Here is a 24,369-nt window from a genome sequence, read left to right on the forward strand (position 1 = left end):
TTCAGTGGGTTTCATTCTTTAATTCAGTCATACAATGTCATTGGAACTGAGCTGAGAACCAAGAGTCCTCACTATTATTATGTGTTCCAACAATGCATTTTTAAAATTAGTAGCTTGTTTACTTAAATATAAATTACTATTAAAAAAAAAAGAATTGCTTCTGTTTTTAATGATGTGCATTTTCCAATGTAAGTTAGAACTGCATTTATCCGGAAGCTTGAAAGTAGAAGAAAAATAGTTGGGTCTTAATAAATATGTGTTAATCAGATTTGAGAAAATCATGAATAATGTCAACATAACACATTAACACATTAACCCCTCTGGGGTAAGTGAGATATTTTGAGATATGTATGACCTCCTGTAGTCCAGTGGAGTGTATAGTACAATTCAGTAATATAGTACTTTACCACATAGTTTCCTATTGGTTCAGAATTGTTTTACTTTCAAAAATATCTAGTGCACATTTAGTAAGCAGTTTAATGTACTTGGCAGAAAATGTTATGTATCATGTAGAACACATAGGACTTTTGCTTACCTTTACTTTTCTACAATTTAAGTTTTCAAAAAATTTCCTCAAATTTTTGACAGTCAGCATTGTTTTCTATATATGGGGTTAGAAAAATACCTTTTTGTGAAGTTTCTAGATTCCTTATTTTTTTATTTTCCATTTATAAATTTGCCTTTATCTGTGGCTTCTGAATAAATTTGCTATTGCTTTAACTGATTAAAAACTTCAAGTATGAAAATGAAAGTGAAGAAAATGAACATTGTAAAGCATAATACAGGGACACTGACAACATAGGTAACTAAATTCATAATAAAAATGAAGTAAAGGATTTTATCTGTGAGTTGTCTGCAAGAAATTGAATTAAGGACCTGTGTATTACAACAAAGCAAATATTGCTCTTAAGATAAAAGAAACATTTCATTCCTTAGCTAAATTAATTTTAATTTCTTAAGGCAAAAGCAAAGGTGGGCCTTTCCCTTAGGCTCTAGAGTCCCTTCCATTCTGTGGGTTTCCTGTCCAAATACTGGCTTGGTCTTAGTATTAGCTTCTTAAAATCTAGTGAGATCTCACAGATGGAGGCCTTCCTCTGTCAGATGGAAAAGACAGGTGGATGGTATCTAGTTTCCTTACTTTGGGCACCTTCTGGTAATATTTTTTTTTATTGTGCTTTTAAGTTCCTTCAGATTTTAACTTGGTATTTTCCTTGTAGCCCTTAAGTGCCTTTGTTTCCTACGTATTTCCTGTGGTTCAAGAAGCAGTGAGCGTTGGACTGCCTTGTCATGAGGGATATCAGCTGTACAGTGGTTGATGATTATAGTACTTTTACATGTTGGGAGCCATGATGGTGGAATAGCATGAAATTCGGCTGAACTTTCCCTCAAACTTCTCCAAACACATCTAGAAAACATACCAGACCAGGTCCTGATTGAGAAATCCAAGGGGAAAAAAATCAGCATTCATTTTCCTAATTCCAGTTCAGCATAGGGAGACAGACAGAGAGGTCTACAGGCACTACAGATTGAATTAACAACTTAATTAACAAGTTGTCTAGCAAGGAATGGCATCAGAGCATTCCAGTGTACTTCTCCCTAGAAGTCATGCAGCAGGACAGGAAGAGGTCCCAGGTCCAGCACAGAGGGGCTTATACAGGGATAAAGAATTGGTGCAACTGTTAGCTCAGTAACTTATGGCCTAGTTTTGGGTCACAAATGAGGAGGGGGCCTGTGCCTAGACATAACCTTCTAGGGTGAGGAGCAGTTGTGGGTCCTAGACTGTGCACTGGACAAAGATCAGGATCAGAAACAAGTAGCAGCTAGGTAGCTCAGACCCTAAGAGTAGAGTGGGCAAGTCTTACGGTTTCTAGCCCATTCTGAAGCCTGTAGCAGAATAACTAGGATCCCAGACCAAAGAGGGGCCCTGCAGTTCTGTCACTGACCCAGAACAGCTTTCCAGTTGGCCAAGTCACTGGCTGAACTCTAGGTGGGACAAGCCCGCAATCATGTTGCTCAGGTCCAAACCCATGTCAGGAATTTGCAGACCTCAGATGACAGAGGCAGTGATCAGATTTTTACCTAGAACAGACCACTTTGAGAGCACTGAAAGCTTACAGGTCCCTAGTATGAGCTGCCCCTGAGATCCTGGTATAACACGATACCCAATACCTGAAGAAAGCTGCAGCAGGACATGCCTTCCAGAAGTATACACAGTCAGGCCCTAACCTAAAGTCCAACATTAGGAAGTGGGCTGGAAGAATGAGTAAACAATAAAAAGGAACCGCCCCCCCCCCACCAAAAAAAAAAAAACCTATTGTGTTGACAGGAACACTCAAAGCACAAACCTAGAAGATATGATTCTAAAATATCTATGAGCAAAGCCTCAAAGAAAAATGTACTTTGGATAAAAGTCCAACTAGAATTCCTAGAACAGATGAAGCAAAAGTTTAAAAAAGCGCTTTAAAAAGTTTTTATCACTGAAATGAGAACATTAAAAGAAAGCATTGGAAATGAAATGAGAGCTGTGGAAAAAAGACTTGAAAAGAGTATTAACAACTTGTCACAAGAGGCACAAAACCTTATTCAAACAGCAAACTCTCTGAAAATTAGAATAGACTAAATAGAAGCCAATAGTTCCATGAGACAACAAGAAATATTAAAACAAAATCAAAAGACTGAAAAAATAAAAGAAAATATGAAGTGTTTCTTCCACAAACAACTGGCTTGGGAAACAGATCTAGGAGAAAAATTTTAAGAATCATTAGACTACTTCAAAGCCATGACCAAATAAAGAACCTAGACATCAAATTTGAAGGAATCATAAAAGAAACATCCTGAGATTTCTTAGAGTTAGAGGGCAAAGTAGAAATTGAAAGAATCCCCTGGGTCTCCTGAAAGAAGCCCCCAAATAAAAACTACCAGGAACATTATCGTCAAAGTCCAGAGCTTTCTGTTTAAAAAAAAATTTCAAGCAGCCAGAAAGAAAGAATTCAGGTAGTGAGAAGCCAGTCACAGTCACTCATGCTAGCAGCTCTATTATGAATGAATGGCAAACTTGAAAATGGTATTCCAAAGACAAAGGCAAAGAATAACCCAGAAAATCAGTACAACCCAATGGGGGAAAGGCGAATCTTTGATGAAATAGAGGACTTCTAAGTATTCCTGAAGAAGAGACTAGACATGCATAGAAACTTTGAAATACAAACACAGGAGCCAAGAGAAGCATAAAAAGGTAAACATGAGTGAACAATCATGAGGGACTAAAGGATAAGCTGTTACATTTTAACATAGGGAGATAATTTATGTGTCCCCTTAGAACCTTATTATCCAGAGTCATATGTCCAGTTAGACAGTTTCTGGTAGTGGTTCTCTTATGTTTTGATGATCTTAGAAGAAGAATGGAATCAGAGGGGGAAAGGAATATACTGGGGGGAGAGGAAGGAAGAGAAAAATTTTCCCACAAAATCACCGTGTGCAAGTAGAAGTCTATAAAATCAAGAAAGAAGGGATGGAAGAAATGGCTGACATTGGAACCTCAGTCTCTTCTGAACTATTAAGAGAAGGGAAAAATACATACTGTTGGGTACAGGAATACATTTCATTCAACAGACAAACTAGAGGGAAGGAAAGGAGAGAACAGAGAAGGGATAAATAAAAGGATATGTAGATTAAGGGAGGAATTAGTCCTAGGCAAAGGAAACTTTTGCACAACAATATAGCAGTTCTTTTTGCAGTGCAAAAGAATTGAAAATTTTTGGTGGCAAAGAATTGGAAACTGCCCATCAGTGGGGGTATATGTGGTATATAAAAGTGATGGAATAGTATTACTCTGGAAGAAATTATAAAGGGAATAGTTTCAGAGAAACCTGGGAGGAGTTGCATGAGCTGATGTGGAAGCAGGACTAGTAGAACAATTTATACAATGAGAGCAGTGTTAAAGGCTAACAACTTTGAAAGATTTAGGAACTCTGATCAGAGTAGTTGGCCAGTTATGAATCCAGAGGACTCATGATGAACCACTCAACCACTTCCTGAAGAGAAGGACTCAGTGCAAAATGAGACTATACATTTTTTAACAGGGGTTTTGTTTTTCTTTCTCTTTCCCTCTTTTTTTGGAGGGGGAAGGCAAGGCAGTTGGGGTTAAGTGACTTGCCCAAGGTCACACAGCTAGTAAGTGTGTCAAGTGTCTGAGGTCAGATTTGAACTCAGGTCCTCCTGACTCCATGGCCAGTGCTCTATTCACTGTGCCACCTACCTGCCCCTTTTCTTTCTTTCTCAATTGGGATTGAGGTGGGTAAGAAAAAAATTTAAAACTAAGAATAATACAAGACACAAAACAAAATTTAAAAAATAGGCAAGTTAGAGTTAAATTTTATTTTTTAAAGACATATTAGTGTGAAAGCTGTTGTTGCTTAGCTTGAATAAAAACAAACTGTGGGTTGGTCTTTAACAGGCAACATATATGTCATGTTAGACATCCATTTGATTTTAGTTTTTGTTTTGATGGTTATAAGTGTGGCAAATTCTAATTCCCAAAGACATGTTGTTGCAGAACTAGAGCTTCCATAGCTCACTTTAAAAGGTATGGTTATACTTCTCTCCAGGGACATTAGCAGGCTTATTTGAGCTAAACTCCAGTTGTAGTAAGTTTTTTGTCCTAAGATCAGTGAGCCAGTCAGTTAGTTGATAAGCATTTATTAAGCATCTGTTATGTGCCAGACTCTGTGTTAAGCTCTCTTTCATTGCAGTTTATATCAAACAGAAAGATTGTGAATCTATGGGTCAACTTTAATGCCATCAAGATAGAAAAAGCTTTTGAAAAAGTTCTGAAGTGTTTTCTGATGTTTACAGATTTGTCTTTTCAAAGAAATTGATAGAGAATTTTAATTTTAATTAAGTTTAATAAATTTTCTCTAGCATTTGAAACTTTTCAAGAAAGTCAGCTTCTATTGTCTTCTTCCATATCTGCAGCTTAGCCAAGAAAGCTTGTAATTTTTCAGTAGCATCTGTAATGGTGACTTTAGGACTTTAAACATTTATATCATTCTAACAGTTAAAAATATCTCCCAGCCAATGAGTAAAATTTTTTCTTTCAATGTGTTCAAAGAGTAGGCTTCCTTTTTCTTTCAGAAAAACATTGAAATTTTTGTCCTTAGTTCAAACCAGACTTATTCTCTTGAAAGCTTGTGAACTTTTGAGTGATAGAGAAGTTACTTCATATTATTTTCCAGTTTTTTGATAAACTCTTTTAAATGTGTGATGATTCAGAGACCTGCTTCTGATAGAGCTTATGATTTTTATGGCAACTAGCAAAATTTCTTTCAGTTGTTGGAAGTCTTTATTGTTAGTTCATGTAAAAAGCAATGAATGATGAAGAGATGAGGAATTTACTTTTTCACTAACGTAGCAAAACCAGATGTATTACCAAATATTACAGAAGCTCAATTTGTGCAAAGTGTGTAAAGATTTTCTTTCCACTCCAAAGTTTTGTTTGGCAAAAAAAAACCAACACACAACAACCCCCCCAAAAACTTTTTACTACTTCCAAAACATCAGTGGCCTTTGCAGTTTCCAAAAGAGACTCCCAAAGTAAGACTTCTTTACTTGGTATCACATAATGAACAAAAATAAGGAGCTGGTTACTCTGAGAAATGTCTGTAGTTTCATCCAGTTGCATACTGAAGGGCAGTCAATGAGGCTGCTACTTTCTCAGTCACCAGCTTCAAAATGTTAAAAGAAACATTAACTGTTCTAGAATATATATCATGTGACAATGGATTGCTTCCCCCTTTCCCCTCTATCTCAGTTCACAATCCAGCTTCACCATTTTCAGTGCCTGTGGCTTGACTAAAGTCTTTGCAGTAGTGTGGCTCTTCTTTTGTTTGGGAATCTGGCAAGCAACTTTATAATATGCCTCAAGAAAAAAGGTTTTGCAAATTAGCAAATTTAAGTTTTGGAAGTATCCCAGCTTTTTTGAATGGGATCTTCTTCTGAAAAGAACATGTATCTTTTGATGCGTTTTCAGGATGAGTAGAAACAAGGTATTCTTTCAGATTTGTTTATTTCATACTTCTATTTGAAAGAATTTTTCTACACAAAAAACACTGTGGCTTTTGTATTTCATCACATTAAGGCAAATAAAACCATAGCCTTCATCATACTTCCTTTTCTTTGAAATTTCAATTGAATTGGGACTATAAAAATATAAAATAAAGCTAAAATAAAATATTTTCACTTGATATTTTTTTGAAACTTAGTATTTTTATGGTTTTTAATTGATTTGTTTAAATCTGTAGTTTTTATTCATAGATAGCTGAACTCATTTAGGAGGCCATATTTCCTTCTTTTGTTAATGTTTTCCCTGTTGATACATCTGCTTATGTTCATGGTCTTTGAGTTTTCTTCTTCCTGAGATCTTTGGTAATTTTAGTCTTTCCCCCCTTATTTTCCCTTACCGCTCACTGTCTGACTTCTTCTCCTTTGATGTTGGTTTCCCTGCCAGCTAGATCTCAAAGTGTCTCAGCCTTCTCCTATATTGGGCAATTTGTGGTTCACCAGCCTAGGTCTCTGCCCCCAAGTGACTTTTGGGAGGGACTGAACTGGCCCCAGCTAGATACTAGGCTCTTTCCCCAGGTTTATTGGAATTCCACATAGGTTCTCCCCTCCTCAATTCCTATGTGCACCTCTACCCCACCCTGGGCCTGTCTCACTCCCTCTGTTCCTGAGTTCTCTGGCCTAACATTGGTGTTTCAGAGACCTGCTTTGGGGTTGCATTCCTGTAGCTCTCTGAGCTTCTGAGAGGACGACTGGGTTAGGGTGTGGATTGAGTTCTACTTCAAACTTAGGTGTCCTGCCTCATTTCCTCTCTTCTTCACTCCTGCAGAGATCATTCACAGCGCAGAATGCTGCCACAGTGCTCTGTTGTAGGCCCAGCAAACTTCACAGCCTGGAGCCTGGATCTATACCACACTAGAAAGAGGGAAGGGGAACCAGAATGTTGTGTAGGATTTTGTTGCAAGCCTTATGGGTTGAGTCCTTGGGTTAGCTACTGCAGACTTGCTGCTGGTCAGCATGATGGGGGAAGGGTTGCTGAATGAGCCCAAGGTAGAGGTCAGTTCGTAGTTTTTTTTTTAAATCATATCTTGGGTTCCAGGTATCCTAGGCCATGAAGACAGCTGAAGTTGCTTTATCTTTGGCTCATAATTTCTCTTTTGGAGAGATTTGAGGGGTCTTGGGGATGAGAGAAATATCTAGTCCTCCATCTTGTTGGCCATGTGACCCAGAAGTTGATTTGTTTAAATCTGTGTAGAGATAATTAATTTGTACATTAGTTAAGTGTAACATATTTAAGAAACTTTGTATAAGTAAAATTAGTAAAATTTTTACAATTTATTCAAAGTTTTAACACTGTTAATGGCTTTTAACTCTCAAATAGACATAGCAGTAGTTCAAGAATCATGTCCATGGAATTCAGCTATTATTGCATGTGGTATCATGTGGATGTCTGTGTTTCTTAAGATTATTATTTTTTATTTATTTAGTAATTTTTAGTTTTCAGCATTGATTTCCACAAGATATTGGATTACAAATTTTCTCCCCATTTCTACCCTCCCCTCCCCCCACTCCAAGATGGCATATATTCTGATTGCCCCATTCCCCAGTCAGCCCTCCCTTCTGTCACCTCACTCCCCGCAGTCCCCTTTTCCCTTACTTTCTTGTAGGGCAAGATAGATTTCTGTGCCCCATTGCCTGTATATCTTATTTCCCAGTTGCATGCAAAAACACCTATTTTTTTTTTGAACATCTGCTTTTAAAACTTTGAGTTCCGAATTCTCTCCCCTCTTCCCTCCCCACTCACCCTCCCTAAGAAGGCAAGCAATTCAACATAGGCCACAAATTTATCAATTATGTAAAACCCTTCCACAATACTCATATTGTGAAAGACTAACTATTTTTTGCCCCCTCCTATCCTGTCCCGCTTTATTCAGTTTTCTTCCTTGATCCTGTCCCTTTTTGAAAGTGTTTGCTTTTGATTACCTCCTCCCCAATCTGCTCTCCCTTCTATCATCCCCCCTTTTTTATCCCCTTCCTCCTTCTTTCCTATGGGGTAAGATACCCAATTGAGTGTGTATGTTATTCCCTCCTCAAGTCAAATCCAATGAGAGCAAGATTCATTCATTCCCCTTCACCTGCCCCCTCTTTCCTTCCAATGAACTGCTTTTTCTTGCCACTTTTGTGTGAGATGATTTACCCCATTTTATCTCTTCCTTTCTCCCTCTTTCAATATATTCCTCTGTCATCCCTTAATTTGATTTTATTTTTTTAGATATCATCCCTTCACATTCAACTCTCCCTGTGCCCTCTGTCTGTCTGTCTATCTATCTGTCTATCTATCTATATCTATATATCTATATATCTATATCTATATCTATATCTATATCTATATCAGTATATTCCCTTCAGCTACCCTAATACTGAGGTCTCATGAATTTCACACATCATCTTTCCATGTAGGAATGTAAACAAAACAGTTCAGCTTTAGTAAGCCCCTTATGATTTTTCTTTCCTGTTTACCTTTTCATGCTTCTCTTGATTCTTGTGTTTGAAAGTCAAATTTTCTATTCAGCTTTTGTCTTTTCACTGGGAAAGCTTGAAAGTCCTCTATTTTATTGAAAATCCATATTTTGTCTTGGAGCATGATACTCTTTTGCTGGGTAGGTGATTCTTGGTTTTAATCCTAGCTCCATTGACCTCTGGAATATCATATTCCAAGTCCTTTGATCCCTTAATGTAGAAGCTGCTAGATCTTATGTTATCCTGATTGTGTTTCCACAATATTCAAATTGTTTCTTTCTGGCTGCTTGCAGTATTTTCTCTTTGATCTGGGAGCTCTGGAATTTGGCGACAATATTCCTAGGAGTTTTCTTTTGGGGGTCTTTTCCAGGAGGCGATTGGTGGATTCTTTCAATTTCTATTTTACCCTGTGGCTCTAGAATATCAGGACAGTTCTCCTTGATAATTTCTTGAAAGATGATATCTAGGCTGTCTTTTTGATCATGGCTTTCAGGTTGTCCAATAATTTTTAAATTATCTGTCCTGGATCTATTCTCCAGGTCAGTGGTTTTTCCGATGAGATATTTCACATTGTCTTCCATTTTTCTGTTTTATAATATCTTGATTTTTCATAAAGTCACTAGCTTCCACTTGCTCCAATCTAATTTTTAAGGTAATATTTTCTTCAGTGGTCTTTTGAACCTCCTTTTCCATTTGTCTAATTCTTCCTTTTAAGGCATCCTTCTCCTCATTGGCTTTTTGGAGTTCTTTGTCATTTGAGTTAGTATATTTTTTAAGGTGTTATTTTCTTCAGTATTTTTTGGGTGTACTTTAGCAAATCATTGACTTGTTTTTCTTGGTTTTCTTGCATCACTCTCATTTCTCTTCCCAGTTTTTCCTCTGCTTCTCTAACTTGCTTTTCCAAATCCTTTTTGAGCTCTTCCATGGCCTGAGACCAGTTCATATTTTTCTTGGAGCCTTTTGATGTAGGCACTTTAACTTTGTTGACTTCTTCTGGCTATATGTTTTGCTCTTCTTTGTCACCAAAAAAAGATTCCAAAGTCTGTGTCTGAATCTGAGACCATTTTCACTGCCTGTTCGTGTTCCCAGCCAACTTACTTGACCCTCAAGTTTTTCGTTGGGGTATGACTCCTTTTAGAGTAGAGAGTACTTTGTCCCAAGCTTGAGGGGCTATGCTGCTATTTGTGGAGCTACTTCTCCATAGCAAGCTCTGCCACACCAGCACTCCTCCTCCCCTAAGAACCACCAACCAGGATTGCAGCCCAGATCCAGGCAGGGCAAAGCAGGCTTTGCATTCCCTCTCTAATCCACCACTTAATTCCTGCCAGCAGGTGAGCCTGGGGCCTGAAGGCAACTGCAGCTGTAACTCTGGAAGCAGCCTCAGAGCTGCACCATCTCCTCTGCCCCCAGGGTGGTGACCGATTCCGAACTCTTCACTCTGTCCCAGCAGCTTTTCCCACTAACCTTCTCTGTTGTCTTTTACGTTTGTGGGTTGAGAAGTCTGGTAACTGCCACAGCTCAAAGATTCAGGGTCCTACTACCTATTTGGCCTGGCTTCCGGTCTGGTTGGTCCTGGCGCGGCCCATGGTGGGCTCTGCTTCCAGCTCCATGGGATAGACCCTTCCCAGTGACCATCCAGGCTGTCCTGGGCTAGAGCCCTGCTTCCCTCTGCTATTTTGTGGGTTCTGCAGCTCTAGAATTTGTTTAGAGCCATTTTTATAGGTGTTTGGAGAGACCTGGCGGGGGGAACTTAAGCAGGTCCCTGCTTTCCAGCCGCCATCTTGGCTCCGCCCCGATGTCTGTGTTTCTGATATCATTTACAGTTTTATTGCAAAGTTATTTTTTGAATGTTAGGAATTTTCCCATAATAATAATAATAATAATAATGATAACAATACATGAACACCGTTTGTATAATGCCTTTACTTCATAGAATAGCATACAAAAACAGAATTGAAGAGAAATCAAAAGAACTTTTCTACTCACATAACATAACACCACTATGCATTCATTACCTTTATTTTGGTGTAATCTTTTCAATCATATGAAACTATTTTAAATAACATGCTTTAACAGTTCTCATTTGAAGGATGTGTTTGAACTTTCTTGGCCTACAATTATAGCTCTCATGCCTGTGTTACAAAATGCTACATCACTTTATGGAGAATTAAGAATTCTTTGAAATGCCCAATTTGTAAAACTTAAAGAAAATGACTCTTTTCTTTCTATGAATGAATTAACAAACAATTGTAGATAATGAATACTGGAAAGCAGCTTAGTTGACTGTCTCATCTGAACGCTCAACCTCACCATTTTGTCCAAGAGGTAGCCAGCTACCTTATTCAAGTTATCAGTAGACAGACAGGTCAATCCCATGCAATCCAAGGAGATATCACTAGGTGGGCAAGTAGGTACTGTAATGGAGAGAGTACCAGGCCTGGAGTCAGAAAGACCTGTATTTAGATCTGGCCTCAGACAGTAAATGGTATCCTGAGCAATTTACTTAACCTCTGTTTGCCTCAGTTTCCTCATCTGTAAAATGAGGCTAATAATAGCACCTACCTTGCAGGGATGTAAGGATCAAATGAGATAATAATTGTAAAGCTCATAGTACATAGTACTGGCCATCTATATAAATACTACTAATTATTAGGAAGTCCTGAGTTCAACTGTGACCTCAGAAAATTACTAGCAGTATGATCCTGGGCAAGCCACATAACCTCTTTTTGCCTTGTTTCCTCATCTGTAAAATGAAGATACTAATAGTAGCCACCTTAAGGAGTTACTGTAAAGATCAAATGAGATAATATTGCAAGGTACTTAGCATAGTATCTGGCACAGAGTAAGTGCTATACAAATGTTGGCAATTATGTCTAATTACAGTAATTTTGAAGTAGGGGTGAGCATAAATGATGTTTTGTGATATCTACAACAATAGTAATATGAAATGAAAATATCTGTAAATTCTATTGGTGGCAGAAGTCATCAGTACTGCTAATACCACCTTGGTTTGTTGCTTAAATTTATGATTGAAGGAAATGCTAAATTTCTTTTAGAGGTTAGTGAAAATTGAGATTTAATTTTTTCCCCATCTAAGTTTATAGACCCTTTGAAATCTAGCCTTTGGCCCCTTTTGGGTCTGTGGACCCCAGGTTAAGAACTCTTGGACTTGATTATCATTAAGGTCACTTCTTTAAGGAAACTTTTAAGATCTTCCTGGAATTCCATTGTTTTCCCTACCAGACTATAAGCTACGTGCTCTTAGAGATTGTGTGTTATCTAAACTTTGTATTTACACTTGCATAGCACCTTGTATGTGAAGGCTTAATGAATGTATGTTGAGTGAAATAACTTTGGAAAATCAATTTTAGTTATCAAATTTCCCCCAAACCTTTTAATTTCTTAGTATTATGTGAATGGAATCAAGTGCCTGGGTTTCTACCAGAGATCCTATACTAGTAAGATGCATTAACTAGTGGTAAGTCACATTCTCTCTTAGCTTTGTTGTTGTTCAATCATTTCCAATTCTTTGTGACCTCATTTGGGGTTTTCTTGGCCAAGATACTAGAGTCATTTGCCATTTCCTTCTCCAGTTCCTTTTACAAATAAAGAACTTAGGCAAACAGGGATAAGTGACTTGCCCAGGGTCACACAGCTAGTAAGTGTCTGAGGCCAGATTTGAACTCATGAAGATGAGTTTTCTTGACGCCAAGCTTGGTACTCTATTCACTCTTCATTTTAGTTTCCTTATGTTTTCAATGGAGATAATAATTAAACTTAATTTTTGCTAGATTGCTGTTCAGTTTTCCTGAAAATTTTTGTCAAACAGGGTGTCCTTCCCCCTGGTGGAGTGCTTAGGCTTATTGGATGTCATGCTGTTGTGTTTGCTTGCTTCTGAATCTTATTTATCTAATCTCTCCCAAGAATCAGTGTACATACTTTAACCAATGTTTGGATGATTATTGCTATGTAAGATCATAGATTTAGAACTGGAAGGGACCTTGTAGGCCCCATCTAGATCAACCTCCTCATTTCACATATAAGAGGTTTAAAGCCTTGCACAGGGTCACATTAGCAGTGTTTCAGAGTTGGAATTAAAACTCATATTCTCTGATTTAAGAGAATTGATTAAGATCTGGTAATTCTAGGCAACCCCCCACCATTGCAACTTTTTTTTGTTATTTCCCTTAAGATTTTTGAGCTTTTTCTTCTAGAGAATTTTTAAAAAGTATTTTGTCTAGGTCTTTATAGTGGTAATCCCTTAGTAGTTTGATTAGAATGACATTAAATCTATAAATGAATTTAGATAGTTTTATTCTTTTTATTACATTAGTATGGCCTAACCATGAACAATTACTATTTCTCCAATTATTTATTCCAATTACTCTAATTACTCCTTTATTTTTGTAGATAATGTTCTTAGTTATATTCGTATAAATCCTAACTATATCTTGGTAGGTGGAATCAGAGATATTTTATAGTTATTTCAAATAGAAATTCTTCCCCTATGTCTTGCTCCTGGGTTTGGTTGGTAATATACAGAAAGTCTGATGATTTTTGTGAGCGTTTTATATTCTGCCATTTTACCGGAGTTATTTCAGTCAATTTTAAATTTACTTTTTGGGATTTTCTAAGTAAAGTATAATATTGTTTGTAAATAGTAATAATTTTGTTTTCTCTTTGATTACATCCAGTTTACTTTTCTTATCTCATTGCTATAGTTGTCCCTCCTAGAATTAAATAATAGATATGACAGTGGACATATTTGATTTAACCCTTGGCAACTCTTTTCCATTTTTTATCTTTGTTGTCCTCTGTTCAGTTTTGTCCTTAGGTCTCAGGATGATCTGGATTATGTTTCTTGCCAAGTTTTCCATTAACATGTTCTTCCTTGACCACTAATTACTGTTTTATGAGGTGATAAATGCTCATAATATTCCACCTTATGATTTTATAGTTTTATTCTCAATATAAATTTAAAATTATCTTATGATTTCACAAGTATATTCTAAACTTGTGTTGCCTTTGGCTATTAGATTTGTCTACCTGGTAAGGAAATCAAGTATTTACTGGCTGAGGCACTTTCTTGGCTTGTTTGGTCTCCTTGCTATGGCAGTTGTTAAACACTTGATAAACTTTCATAGGAAATGGTGATAGTTTGTATAAATGTCCATATTTTTATCCATTTCCATTTTTTTTTTGCATCAGGAGCTTGTTTAAATAATCCAGGTGGGCACTATTTTGTTTTTATTCTTTCTTTTAAGCTGGTGCTGATTTTAATCTTTGCTCCTACAAGGTCAGTGACCAGACTCTACCTAGACAGTTGATTCACAGATGATTGCTGCAGTGGTTGTCAGTTGGTTTCTGTATATTAAGATATACAGAGGCCACTAGGTGGTACAGCGGATAGAGCATTGGGGCCTGAAGTCAGAAAGACCTGACTTCAAATGTGACCTAAGATATTTCCTGTTAGGTCACACTGCTAGTAAGTGTGTGAGGCGTGATGTGCAGCAAGATCTTCTCATCTTCAAGTCCTATGTTCTACCCATGTTATCCACATAATAATGATGTCAGTAATAATAACAAGAGGAAGGGAGGAAAGAAGGAAGAAAGAAAGACAGACAAATAGACCTTGGGCAAGTCACTTAACATGTCTCAATTTCCTTATGTGTAAAGTTGAAGAAAATAATAATAGCACCTTTCTCCCAGGGTTGTTACGAAGACCAAATGAGATAATAATTGTAAAGTCCTTAGTAGAGTAACTAGCACATAGTAAGTACCATGTAAATGTTAGCTGTTAGTATTGTTATTTTTATATAGTCAGTTTTGCTTTTTGTCATGTTATTCTATATTTGCCACGTCCAGTGCTTCTTTATTCTCTTCTTGAAGAACATCTTCATGATAAACAGATATATATGTAGTGTTCAAGTTGTTGGTCTTTTTGTTTTCTAAACCTGAGCTGTATTTTGCAGTGTTTTTCACCACTTCCTACAGTCTCACTTTTGCATTGAAGTCACTGAGCATTAATCTTTATGTTGATTTATCTTACTGAGTTTAACTGAGTTCTTCAAAAAAATTTCTCTAACTTTGCATCAAATATTGGTGCATAAACTACAGTTATCTTCAACAGTAGTCTTTCTGTAAGTGTTCATCATGAGCATTGCAATAGGAAATGACCAGATGCCCCAGGAAATCATGTTTCTCATTGCCTTTAAAAACATGATGAAATCAGCTCTATCAACTATTTCATTTACCTAAGAACCTAAGAGCTACCCTTAACATTTAGTTACACCTTCTCCAGTAACATGCTTATTGGTCACTGGGCAAGGATCTCACATTTAGAGTACTAATAGAAAGTTAATGTTTAGGGACAGCTAGGTGGCTCAGTGGACAGAGTGGCTTTGGAGGTAGGAGGACCAGCTCAAGTCTAGCCTCAAACACTTGTTAGCTGTGTGAACCTGGGCAAGTCACCTAACCCTGATTGTCCTTCCCCTCCTCCCCCCAAAAGTTAATGTTTACAACTGGTCCAAAAACTGTAGGATTTTCTTTATCTTCTTTCCTCTTTTCTGCTATAGCTACCATCACTTAGGGCCATTTATATCTTTCTTTGTCTCGTGGGTTACTTTGGCCAACCATATTTATCTGTTTACCTAGTGGGTTGACTGCTTTTCCATACTTATTGAGGCTAGTGCTCTGAAAATAGACATTCTGTCATTTCAACCATTGTCAAAGCCTTTCTAGTACCTACCAGGGTTTGGTTATGTCAGCAGAAAGCAAAGGTCACCTTTATATTACAGTAGTGCATAGGAGTAGAACTTTCTTAAAGTTAAAAAACTATAAGTGATTTTTCCTATTTGTTCATGAGAATAATGATCCTGAAGAATTTATCCTTTTGTGTATCAGGGAAACAGGCAGATTAATGTACAGAGAATGGAAGTTAAAGGCATGCAAGGGAAATACCTACAAATTAGTTTACTTTGAAAGAATATGAATAGGATAGACTAGAACCTGGCTGAACTCTTGGGAACTCTGTACCATGCTTAGGTGCCACTGACATTTATTTCTTGTCTATGCATATTAGATTGGCAACCTGTGGCCTGAATAGTAATATAAGAAGTTTATATTTGCATGACATTTAACAGTTCACAAAACAGTTTCCTTGTATATTGTCACAGTTATTTGGTTTTGTCTGGGTTTTAATAACCAGGTTGTAACAATATTGTTAATAATCTGACCTGTGGCCCTTCAGTTTGGTTCTGATATGTATTCAGGCTTCATTTCTCTTTGCTATGATTTTGATGAACATGAACAGGACAGGACAGGTGTCAGAATGTATATGTCTATGCATGTGTATATATGTGAAATATATACTTAAACTGTCTGCAAAGCTCACTTCCAGAGTACCATATGAAATTTGGCTCCTATATGTCCCTACTAAATACGATGGAAGGGAGATCCTTCTGTTTTAGGCTTACATAGAAATAAGGATTGTAAGTGTGATTGGAGGAAACAATTTTTATTTTCTCCAAAACAAAGTTTAGGGGCTAGATTGAAAAGACTATACTGGAAAAGTGGGATTGACTATAGAAGTAACCTATGACACTGGAGCAAATGGAATAAAATAAGGTCATGGGAGGAATTAGGCTAGACTAAAGTGTTGAGAATTATCCCCTCATCAGCTACAATTTCTTTTCAAGAAACTTTTGCTTCTTTTTAAATTTGAAAGCCTATAGTCATCTGGCTTCTGGCCCAGTGTCTCAACCAGTACAGTCAATCTTTTGACCAGTTTCTCTGGGTCTGTGGTAGTTTGTTTTTCTCTTTAAAGACCTTGGTTTTAGAGGATGATGTAAATTCTCTTAAAACTGTGGTATTGGTCCTTTCAGGAACTCAAAAGATAATAAAATTTTAGCTTACTTAGAAAGTTCCTAAGACACCACTTCATATTTTCCCATTTCCCTAATAGTGCTTTATTCCACTGATGGATTTCATGCTTTGCTTCTTTGGGTGTGTAATACTAATAAAAATTATTTAGTAGTTAAACATATAGTACGTAATAGAAAGCAAAATTCAAAATTCTGATAATATCTGCTGTTATCTGGGAGGAGGTAAGTGGATATTTCTGTATTGTCTCATGTTCTTGCCATTTAAGAAGAAAATTGAGAGTCTAGGGTGGATTAATATTTTTGTTTTGATGTATTTGAGGTTTTCTCTATCTTCTAAGTACTTTACAGTCTTTAGTGAAGTAGAAGGCAAATAAACATGTAAATTTTTTTTAAAAAAATAGACTTTCCTAAAGGGGTTATTCTATCACAGACTAAGATTACACTAGAGAGTCAATGAAGTTTCTGTTCCTAATGAGATAGGGATATAACTAAGCTTGCTTATTTTTAATACTCCCTAAGTCACTTGTTTAACTTCTCTGCAATAAGTTTAAACAAATTGGTTTACCAGTGATCAAGAAGTGTTCATTTGAATGCCTCAGCCTCACCCTGATGTCACTTTCACAAGAGGCTCCTTAGAGCCCTTTCTCTAGCTTTTTAGCCAGATATATATGCATTGTAAAAAGGGTTTTCTTAACGAAAATGATTAGTATGTAGTTGTTCTCATACTGAATCATCTTGAATAACGTAGACAGAATAGTGAAATTTTTTTAATTGGTACAATTAAATTTGGTGAAAAATATCTCTGGCATTAGTATTATCTGTTGTATATGTTATAAACTAAAACTGTTACCAAAAATGATTCTCCCAGTAGAATGTAAGCTCCTTAAGGGCAATAATTTTCATTTTTGTCTTTGTATCACCAGCATCTACCACTGTGCCTTAAATATAATTGGCCCTTACTAAATAAATATCTGTTGAATTGAAAGATTGACTACCCTGGTACCAAGTCATCATAAATCACAGAAGGAAAGGGTTAAATCACTTCTGAGTGACATGGACTCAGTACCTGCATTGTTTCTTTGAATATAAACTTGTCACGTGAAGGTTAGAATAGAATGCCAGATTTTTCCGTTGGAGAACCAGGTGAAGCGGCTGAATGTTAGGCAGATAATTACCACCTATTGGGAAGACAACCTGAACCTGAGTGAACATCACGTGAATGGGTCTCTAGAACTGAACTCTTTGTCTCATTCTGTCTCTCCAGGAGTGCTTATTGCGCTGCCTCTGTTGCCTCCCTAACCAATATCATCACTCCTAAACTCTTTGAAGGTACTGCAGAATGGATAGCAAGGTAAGAAAAACAGTAACTCACTGTGTGATTTAACATAACTTGTTAAAAAACACCAAAAAAAAAAAGCCCCTTTTACTCATGACACTTGATCTTGAGGTATTCCTGTACAACTAGTAGCTAAAGATTATAACTGTATCACTTCTTGTGGTGCCTGATCCGCATTTTGAAGGAATCAAGGGGAATCTAAAGGATGGAAGTGAAAACAGAGTGAATTCTAGGCTTTGGGGATAGTTAGTGCCAAGGCAGGGAGTCAAGAGCAAAAGCCATGTTGAACTGTCCAAAGAAGTTATACTTTTGAACAGTTCTTTTATTAGTTTTGGTAGAATCTTTTTAAACTCAGCTATACTTTCTTGAGTTCTTTGGGAAAAAAAGGTCTCATGTAACTTACTATTAATGAATAAATGAAAACTATTAAGCACTATGCCAAGCTTTGTGCTAAATGTTGGAGATATAAATACAAAATTGACACAGTTTCTGCTTTCACAGATCTTACATTCTAATGGAAAAGACAGCACATAATAAGGAAGTGGCGGTCAGGCTAGGATGCGGTAGCCTGGGAAGTCACAAAGAGTATAGGGCAGTTAATTGAAATGCTTTTTTTTTTTTGAGGCAATTACAGTGTTGATTTGATTACAGTTTTTAGTTCTAGAGGTGGAAAAGGGGTGGTGGTAGGCCAGGTGATATTGTTGATATTATTAATTTCGAAATTGTGAGTATTGAATTTAATCTGTGTGTTCTCATTATTTGTTAGAAGAAAGGATATTTAGTTTGTGAACATGCACATAGCACCAGCATCAGTTAGGTTTACCTGACTGCTCCTTTATTTGTTTTATTCTTTCCCTTTTTAGGTGTCAGAACTGGGAAGGTGGAATTGGTGGTGTGCCAGGCATGGAAGCCCATGGTGGCTATACTTTTTGTGGACTGGCAGCGCTGGTCATCCTCAAGAAGGAGAAATCCTTAAATCTGAAGTGTTTGTTAGTAAGTACCTTTGTGTGCAATCTCCACTTCTGGTTTGAGCTCCCTGGTATCAATCCATGTTAGTTCAGAGACTTCCAGAATGATGACTGACCAATTGTGATGAAAACTAACAAAACACTTGTCTTAAACTCATGGACCACACTAAAGTTCTCCACTAGGACTAAATTTTCATAGCAAAGACTAACTCTTCAGGTGGAACAAATGAAAGAAGTACTAGCCTATTGGCTGGCTATTGGGGGTGAGGGTGAAGGTAGAAGCAACTTTTGCCTTCAATTTCAGGTCTCTTTTTCATGTTTATGCATGACATTATAGCATTTTATAGCACTGAACAGAATAAAAAGTATAGTTGTGTGAATTCTATGGAGAATATTTGGCTCAGCTATTCAAGATCCTCCTTGGATCTGTTAAGACAGCTTTCAGTGAGCCAGTGTACAGTTCCTTCGTGCTTACAAGGCTACAGCCATAGTCTTTTTTTTCCAATTAGAAGTTCGAATATGAAATATGTTAATAATAGTTGCCAAAAAGAGCAGACTATAGATTTTTCTTTGGAGCATTTTAGAGGCCAAGACTATTATCATACTGTGCCAGGTAACTGCATTCAGAAGATGGCATCTTCATTTTCCTAAGACATACTCAATGGAGTTAGGACCTCTGGTAATATTCAACATGATATACTCAGGTTTATAAATTTATCACAACGTGGTGTATGTAATCTGCTAAGGCTGGATGCAACAACATAAACATACCCCTAGTCATAAAAGGGGCAGAGTTCCCTATTTTTATTTTATAGGGAGTAGGCATACCTGGTACCTGACCATGAGGCAGACAAGGTGTAGGATACGCTGTCCTAGATGCTTAGCTCCTCATCCTCCACTCTCTTCAAATTTCAGGGTGCAACCCTGGACTCCCCAGTGAGCTTCCAAAGTACTTTTTCTAATTAACAAGCTCTGCAGCAGAAGCATTGCACTCCTCCTCAGAAAGGCTCTCTCAAAAGAACATACCTTCAAAAAACGGCCTTGAGCAGTAATCTGAGAGTCACCAGAGTCTTTCAACTCTGGTTGAATAACAAGGGGTACAAATATGAAATCCCACGCTCTCAGGTAGGGATCAGGAGCATGATAGTAGATATCAGCCATTATGTGGTGGTATATTTAGAGAAGCATCCCTGGGGCAATCAAGACCCAAACTGTGAGAAAGATTTTTATGGATTAAAATAGAATAAGGTCAGGGGAAGCTAGGTGGCACAGTGAGTAGAACACCGGTCCTGAAGTCAGGAGGACCTGAGTTCAAATCTGGCCTCAGATGCTTGACACACTTACTAGCTGTGTGACCTTGGGCAAGTCACTTAACCGCAATTGCCTTGCCCTTCCCCCTCCAAAAAAATTTTTTTTAAAAAATAGAATAAGATCTAAAATAAATTAGACTGGACCTAAAAGCAGTTTTTTAAAAAGCCCAATGGGACATGTAAGAATTTGAATTAAAATAAATTATGCACCACTCCTCTAGTACTGGTATTTACTTCCTTTAGAATTATAATTTAGCTCACTACTATTCAGTGCATCATGCCATTGCAACTGGCTTAATCCTATGAGATGGTTTTAAATTCTGTCACAGGAATATGGGTTTGGGTTGATTGAAGCCTGAGACTAGAGGGGTTCTTAAGTAATTATATAGTCTTTCTTTTACCTGTACCTAAATAGAGGGCTAGATGTTAAATGGCTTATTTTCACCCCTTTCCATAATTATAGATCTCCAGTGAATTCTCTTAGTAGTTTGGTTTAGTATCTGACTAGTTCCAAGGCCGGAATAAAGGAAGCCTCTTATGGGGAGAATATCCTTCAGCCTAATCTTCCTGGCCCTTTGGCTTCTCTGGGAGTGAATATAGCTATATTATTGGGAGAAAAAAGATGAAATGATGCTTGCTCACCTGGCTGGTCATGCTCATTCTAAAAGCCAAGACTATGCATATATTTAGCTTAACAGATGTATACTTAAAAAAATTAGGTCTTAGTACCTGGGAATGGGGTGTATCACACATCAGTTTTTGAATGAGTTATATTAAGATCTCTTAGTCTCAGCTTAATGAGCTTCTTTTTGGAGATCAGTGGAGAGACTGGACTGAACATGTGGAGTGATACATTCTATCTTCATTTCTGCTGCTGACTTGCTAAGAGACCTTGGGTAATTTGTTTTCTGTTCAAGCTTCAGTTTCCCCGTAGCCATATGGGAGTGGGGAATGTTTGTTCAGTGAAAGAGAGACTTGAGATTATCTGAGGAGGTGAGAGAAATGGATATTCTAAAATAAAATGCTCAGGTTAGTGAAAAATAACAAATTACAAGCCATCATTTCCTTAAACTTTCATGTTAGCTTAGCCTGGACAGTCTTCAGAGGTGGGGGGGGGGGGCACAACTTTAGGAGAGAAAGAAACTCTTGGCTCTTGATGCCATTGATTGGGAAGAGAAGGCTTCGAGAGTTTTTTGGAAGTTTGAATGCTTCATTCACATTTTCATTACATTGAAGGATGAGATGATGGAAAAAATGTCTAACATCAAGCTTCTAAGAAACAACATCTTTCCAAGAAAAGGTCATTTCCCTGGATTTTGTCTTTGCCGTATATGACCAACTCTCCTTTTTGTTTCTTGTTCTCAGCAATGGGTGACAAGCCGGCAGATGAGGTTTGAAGGTGGATTTCAGGGCCGATGCAACAAGTTGGTAGATGGCTGTTATTCTTTCTGGCAGGCAGGGTTACTACCGCTGCTCCACCGAGCTCTACATGCTCAAGGTGAGTACAAGATACAAGCTGAGCTGCAAAGCTGCCAATGCTAGACTAATTAATGAGGTTTATAATTGGTTGAGAGATCCATATTGCTCTTTTTAGGTGCTTTGAAATGAGATATGCCTACTTAGATATTGTGAATGAACATAAGTAAATCATGCCTTGAGGAATAGTAATAATGGATATTATTGGATAAAGTTCACAAATTGTCATTTGAACCTCACAACAACTCTGTGAGGTAGGTACCATAGATATTATCATCTCTTTACATCTGAGAAAACTGAGACTTAAAAAGGTAACGTCACTCTCCTATGGTCACACAGGTTAGCAAGTATCATAAACGTATTTATTTCAGCCTGGGTCTTCCTAATTCCTTTTGCAACATTCTAGCTAATTTGCTTTGTTGTTCTCTATTGCAAATAAAGTACACAATGTGGTTCTTGAAGTTTGAGGAACCTTAATGTGCTTTGGTCATTTCTTCTCTGAGTAGATTAAGACAGAATCATCCTCCTCTAGAACCCTGCAAGGATGATAATACTTCTGTATGAGGTGGAGGGGCTGGCCCTCTCTCCTCCTTGTATAAAGTACCTTACTGATTATCATAACAATTTAGTTTCAAGCAACGCTTAGGTCCCTACCTAAGTGATGCTTAATAGTTATGTAGGCTGAGAAAACCCATACTGTGTAAGTGGTCAGATAAGTGAGAGAAAGGGGGAAGCTCCTGAGAAGGTTTTTAAGTAGCAGAGGACACAAACGTGGTAAGAATAGACTTAGCCCATGTCTTTCTGCTCACCAAGACTGGCTACAAAATTGAGTCTTGTTAGTAATTTTTAAAATGCAATGTAATATTTTATAAATAATAATTTTTAAAACATGGTGATGTATTAGAACCTAGGGGAGTACAGGTCTCTTACAGATGTTCCAGTAAATTTCTAAAAATTCACCAGAAGGAACAGTAGTAAAGAAAACTAAGGAAAAATAGCTCCAAGCTCCCCCATCCAGTTCTGGACAGCCCAGAAAAGATCTCCAGAAGCCTGAAGACATTCTGAGTGGAGACAATCCAGAAGAAGTAGAAGCTGTAGTGCTTAGGCAGCCACAGCAGGCGATTGAGCTAGAGCAGCACTTAGGCAGCATGTTACTAAAGAAAGGCATGTGGGATCCATAGAAAGAGACAGGGTCATCGCAGCATCTGGGCAACAATGCACCTGGATCTTGCAGGAGACCCGTTACTAGCGCAATTGATAGTAACCTGTTGGGAACCATCAGCCAATTCCTGGTTCTGAACTGTGCAAGGAAAAGAAATAGAGAAGAGACTGAGGAGCCACGAGAAACTGAACTGTAAGCCAGGGATTTGTGTAGCGGGTGGAGCTTAGTCTGACAGCAGAATCAGTACCATTCAGTTTACAGAAAGGACAGGGCCAAGCCAAGGTCTGACTGCCTCATGCATGAGTATGGGAGGTAGCAGAGTCTTACTTTAGTACAAAGGTCCAGCACAGAAACTGATTAAATACTAATAAATGCCAAACATGGTAAAGAAGTACTATGGATTGAGAGAAGGTAAATCCGGAAAAAGAGAATCTCTGAGAAACTAATAGCTTGACCACAAGGACTATGAGAGTACCTATAAGAAGTTAAGAAAGTGGTAAAAAGAAATGAAATAAGAACTCTAGAGGAAAAAAATTGCAAGGAAAATAAATAGCTTGAGATAGAAGATGGAAAAACTTACAGAAGTAGTGGACTCCCTGAAAAACAGAAAGGAGTAGTCAAAACTCCATAACTCTATGAGACAGTAAGAAATATTAAAACAAAATCACCCCAATTGCCTCACCTCCCCCCTCCAAAAACAAATCAAAAGATTGGAAAAAATAGGCAAAAACGTGTCAGATGTCAAAATTAGCTGACCTGGAAAACAAAATGAGGAAAAGAAAGTTAATTATCATCAGAGTCCTTGAAAACCATGACCAAACAATAGACCTGGATACCATCTTTCAAGAAATCATAAAATAAAACTCTTCAGGTCTGTTAAAGCCAAATGACAAAGTAAAAGTGGAAAGAGCCCTCTGTTACCACCTGAAAAAAAGTGCAAATTTAAAAATTTCAAAGCTGAACTCCTAAGTTTTCTGGTAAAGGAAAAAAAAAAACTGCCATAAGGAAAGAATTCTAGTACCATGGAACTATAGTATCACACACGACTTCAAAGGAGAGAAAATATTAGAACACTATATTCCAAATGGTAAAGTGTCAAGACTTATGCTTACCCAAGAATAACTTGATCTGCAAAGCTGAGTATTTTTAGCTTACAGGGTAAAAATAATGGACTTTTTTGGGGGGGGGGGCGGCAATTGGGGTTAAGTGACTTGCCCAAGGTCACACAGCTAATAAGTGTGTCAAGTGTCTGAGGCCGGATTTGAACTCAGGTCCTCCTGACTCCAGGCCCGGTGCGCTACTCACTGCACCACCTGGCTGCCCCTAAAAATAATGGACTTTTAACAGTCATAAACTTTCAAGCATCTCAGATGAAAAAAACAGAGCTGGGCAGATCTATGAAATATAAACACAGGAGGCAGGTTGTGTGTTTGTCCTTCGTTCTTGAAGAGGACTATGACATCAGGGAAATGATGACATGACTTGTACTTGACTTTGATTTGATTGAGGGAGGGCTGTGCAAAGTCACCAGCTTCAGTTTCTCCTCCAGAGCCATCTGGGTCCAGTGGCCTGATATTCACCAGCACGACTAGAGATGTCCCAGGATACATTGGGAAATCCTCGCCCTTTTAGGCTAAGGTCTTTTCAGGTGCTCACTGTA

General features: G+C 37.6%; 1 protein-coding gene across 1 annotated transcript in view; it reads left to right on the forward strand.

Annotated features, from left to right (window-relative positions):
* The window catches only part of FNTB (farnesyltransferase, CAAX box, beta), a 110,108-nt gene that overhangs the window by 71,696 nt on the left and 14,043 nt on the right, over positions 1-24,369 (forward strand). Inside the window, exons 7-9 of the mRNA XM_036734340.1 lie at positions 17,722-17,808; positions 18,657-18,786; positions 21,437-21,569. Of these exons, the coding sequence (XP_036590235.1) occupies positions 17,722-17,808; positions 18,657-18,786; positions 21,437-21,569 (350 nt within the window). The remainder of the gene's footprint in view (positions 1-17,721; positions 17,809-18,656; positions 18,787-21,436; positions 21,570-24,369) is intronic.

This window comes from Trichosurus vulpecula, chromosome 8, assembly GCF_011100635.1.
Source record: "Trichosurus vulpecula isolate mTriVul1 chromosome 8, mTriVul1.pri, whole genome shotgun sequence".
Taxonomy (NCBI): Eukaryota; Metazoa; Chordata; class Mammalia; order Diprotodontia; family Phalangeridae; genus Trichosurus; species Trichosurus vulpecula.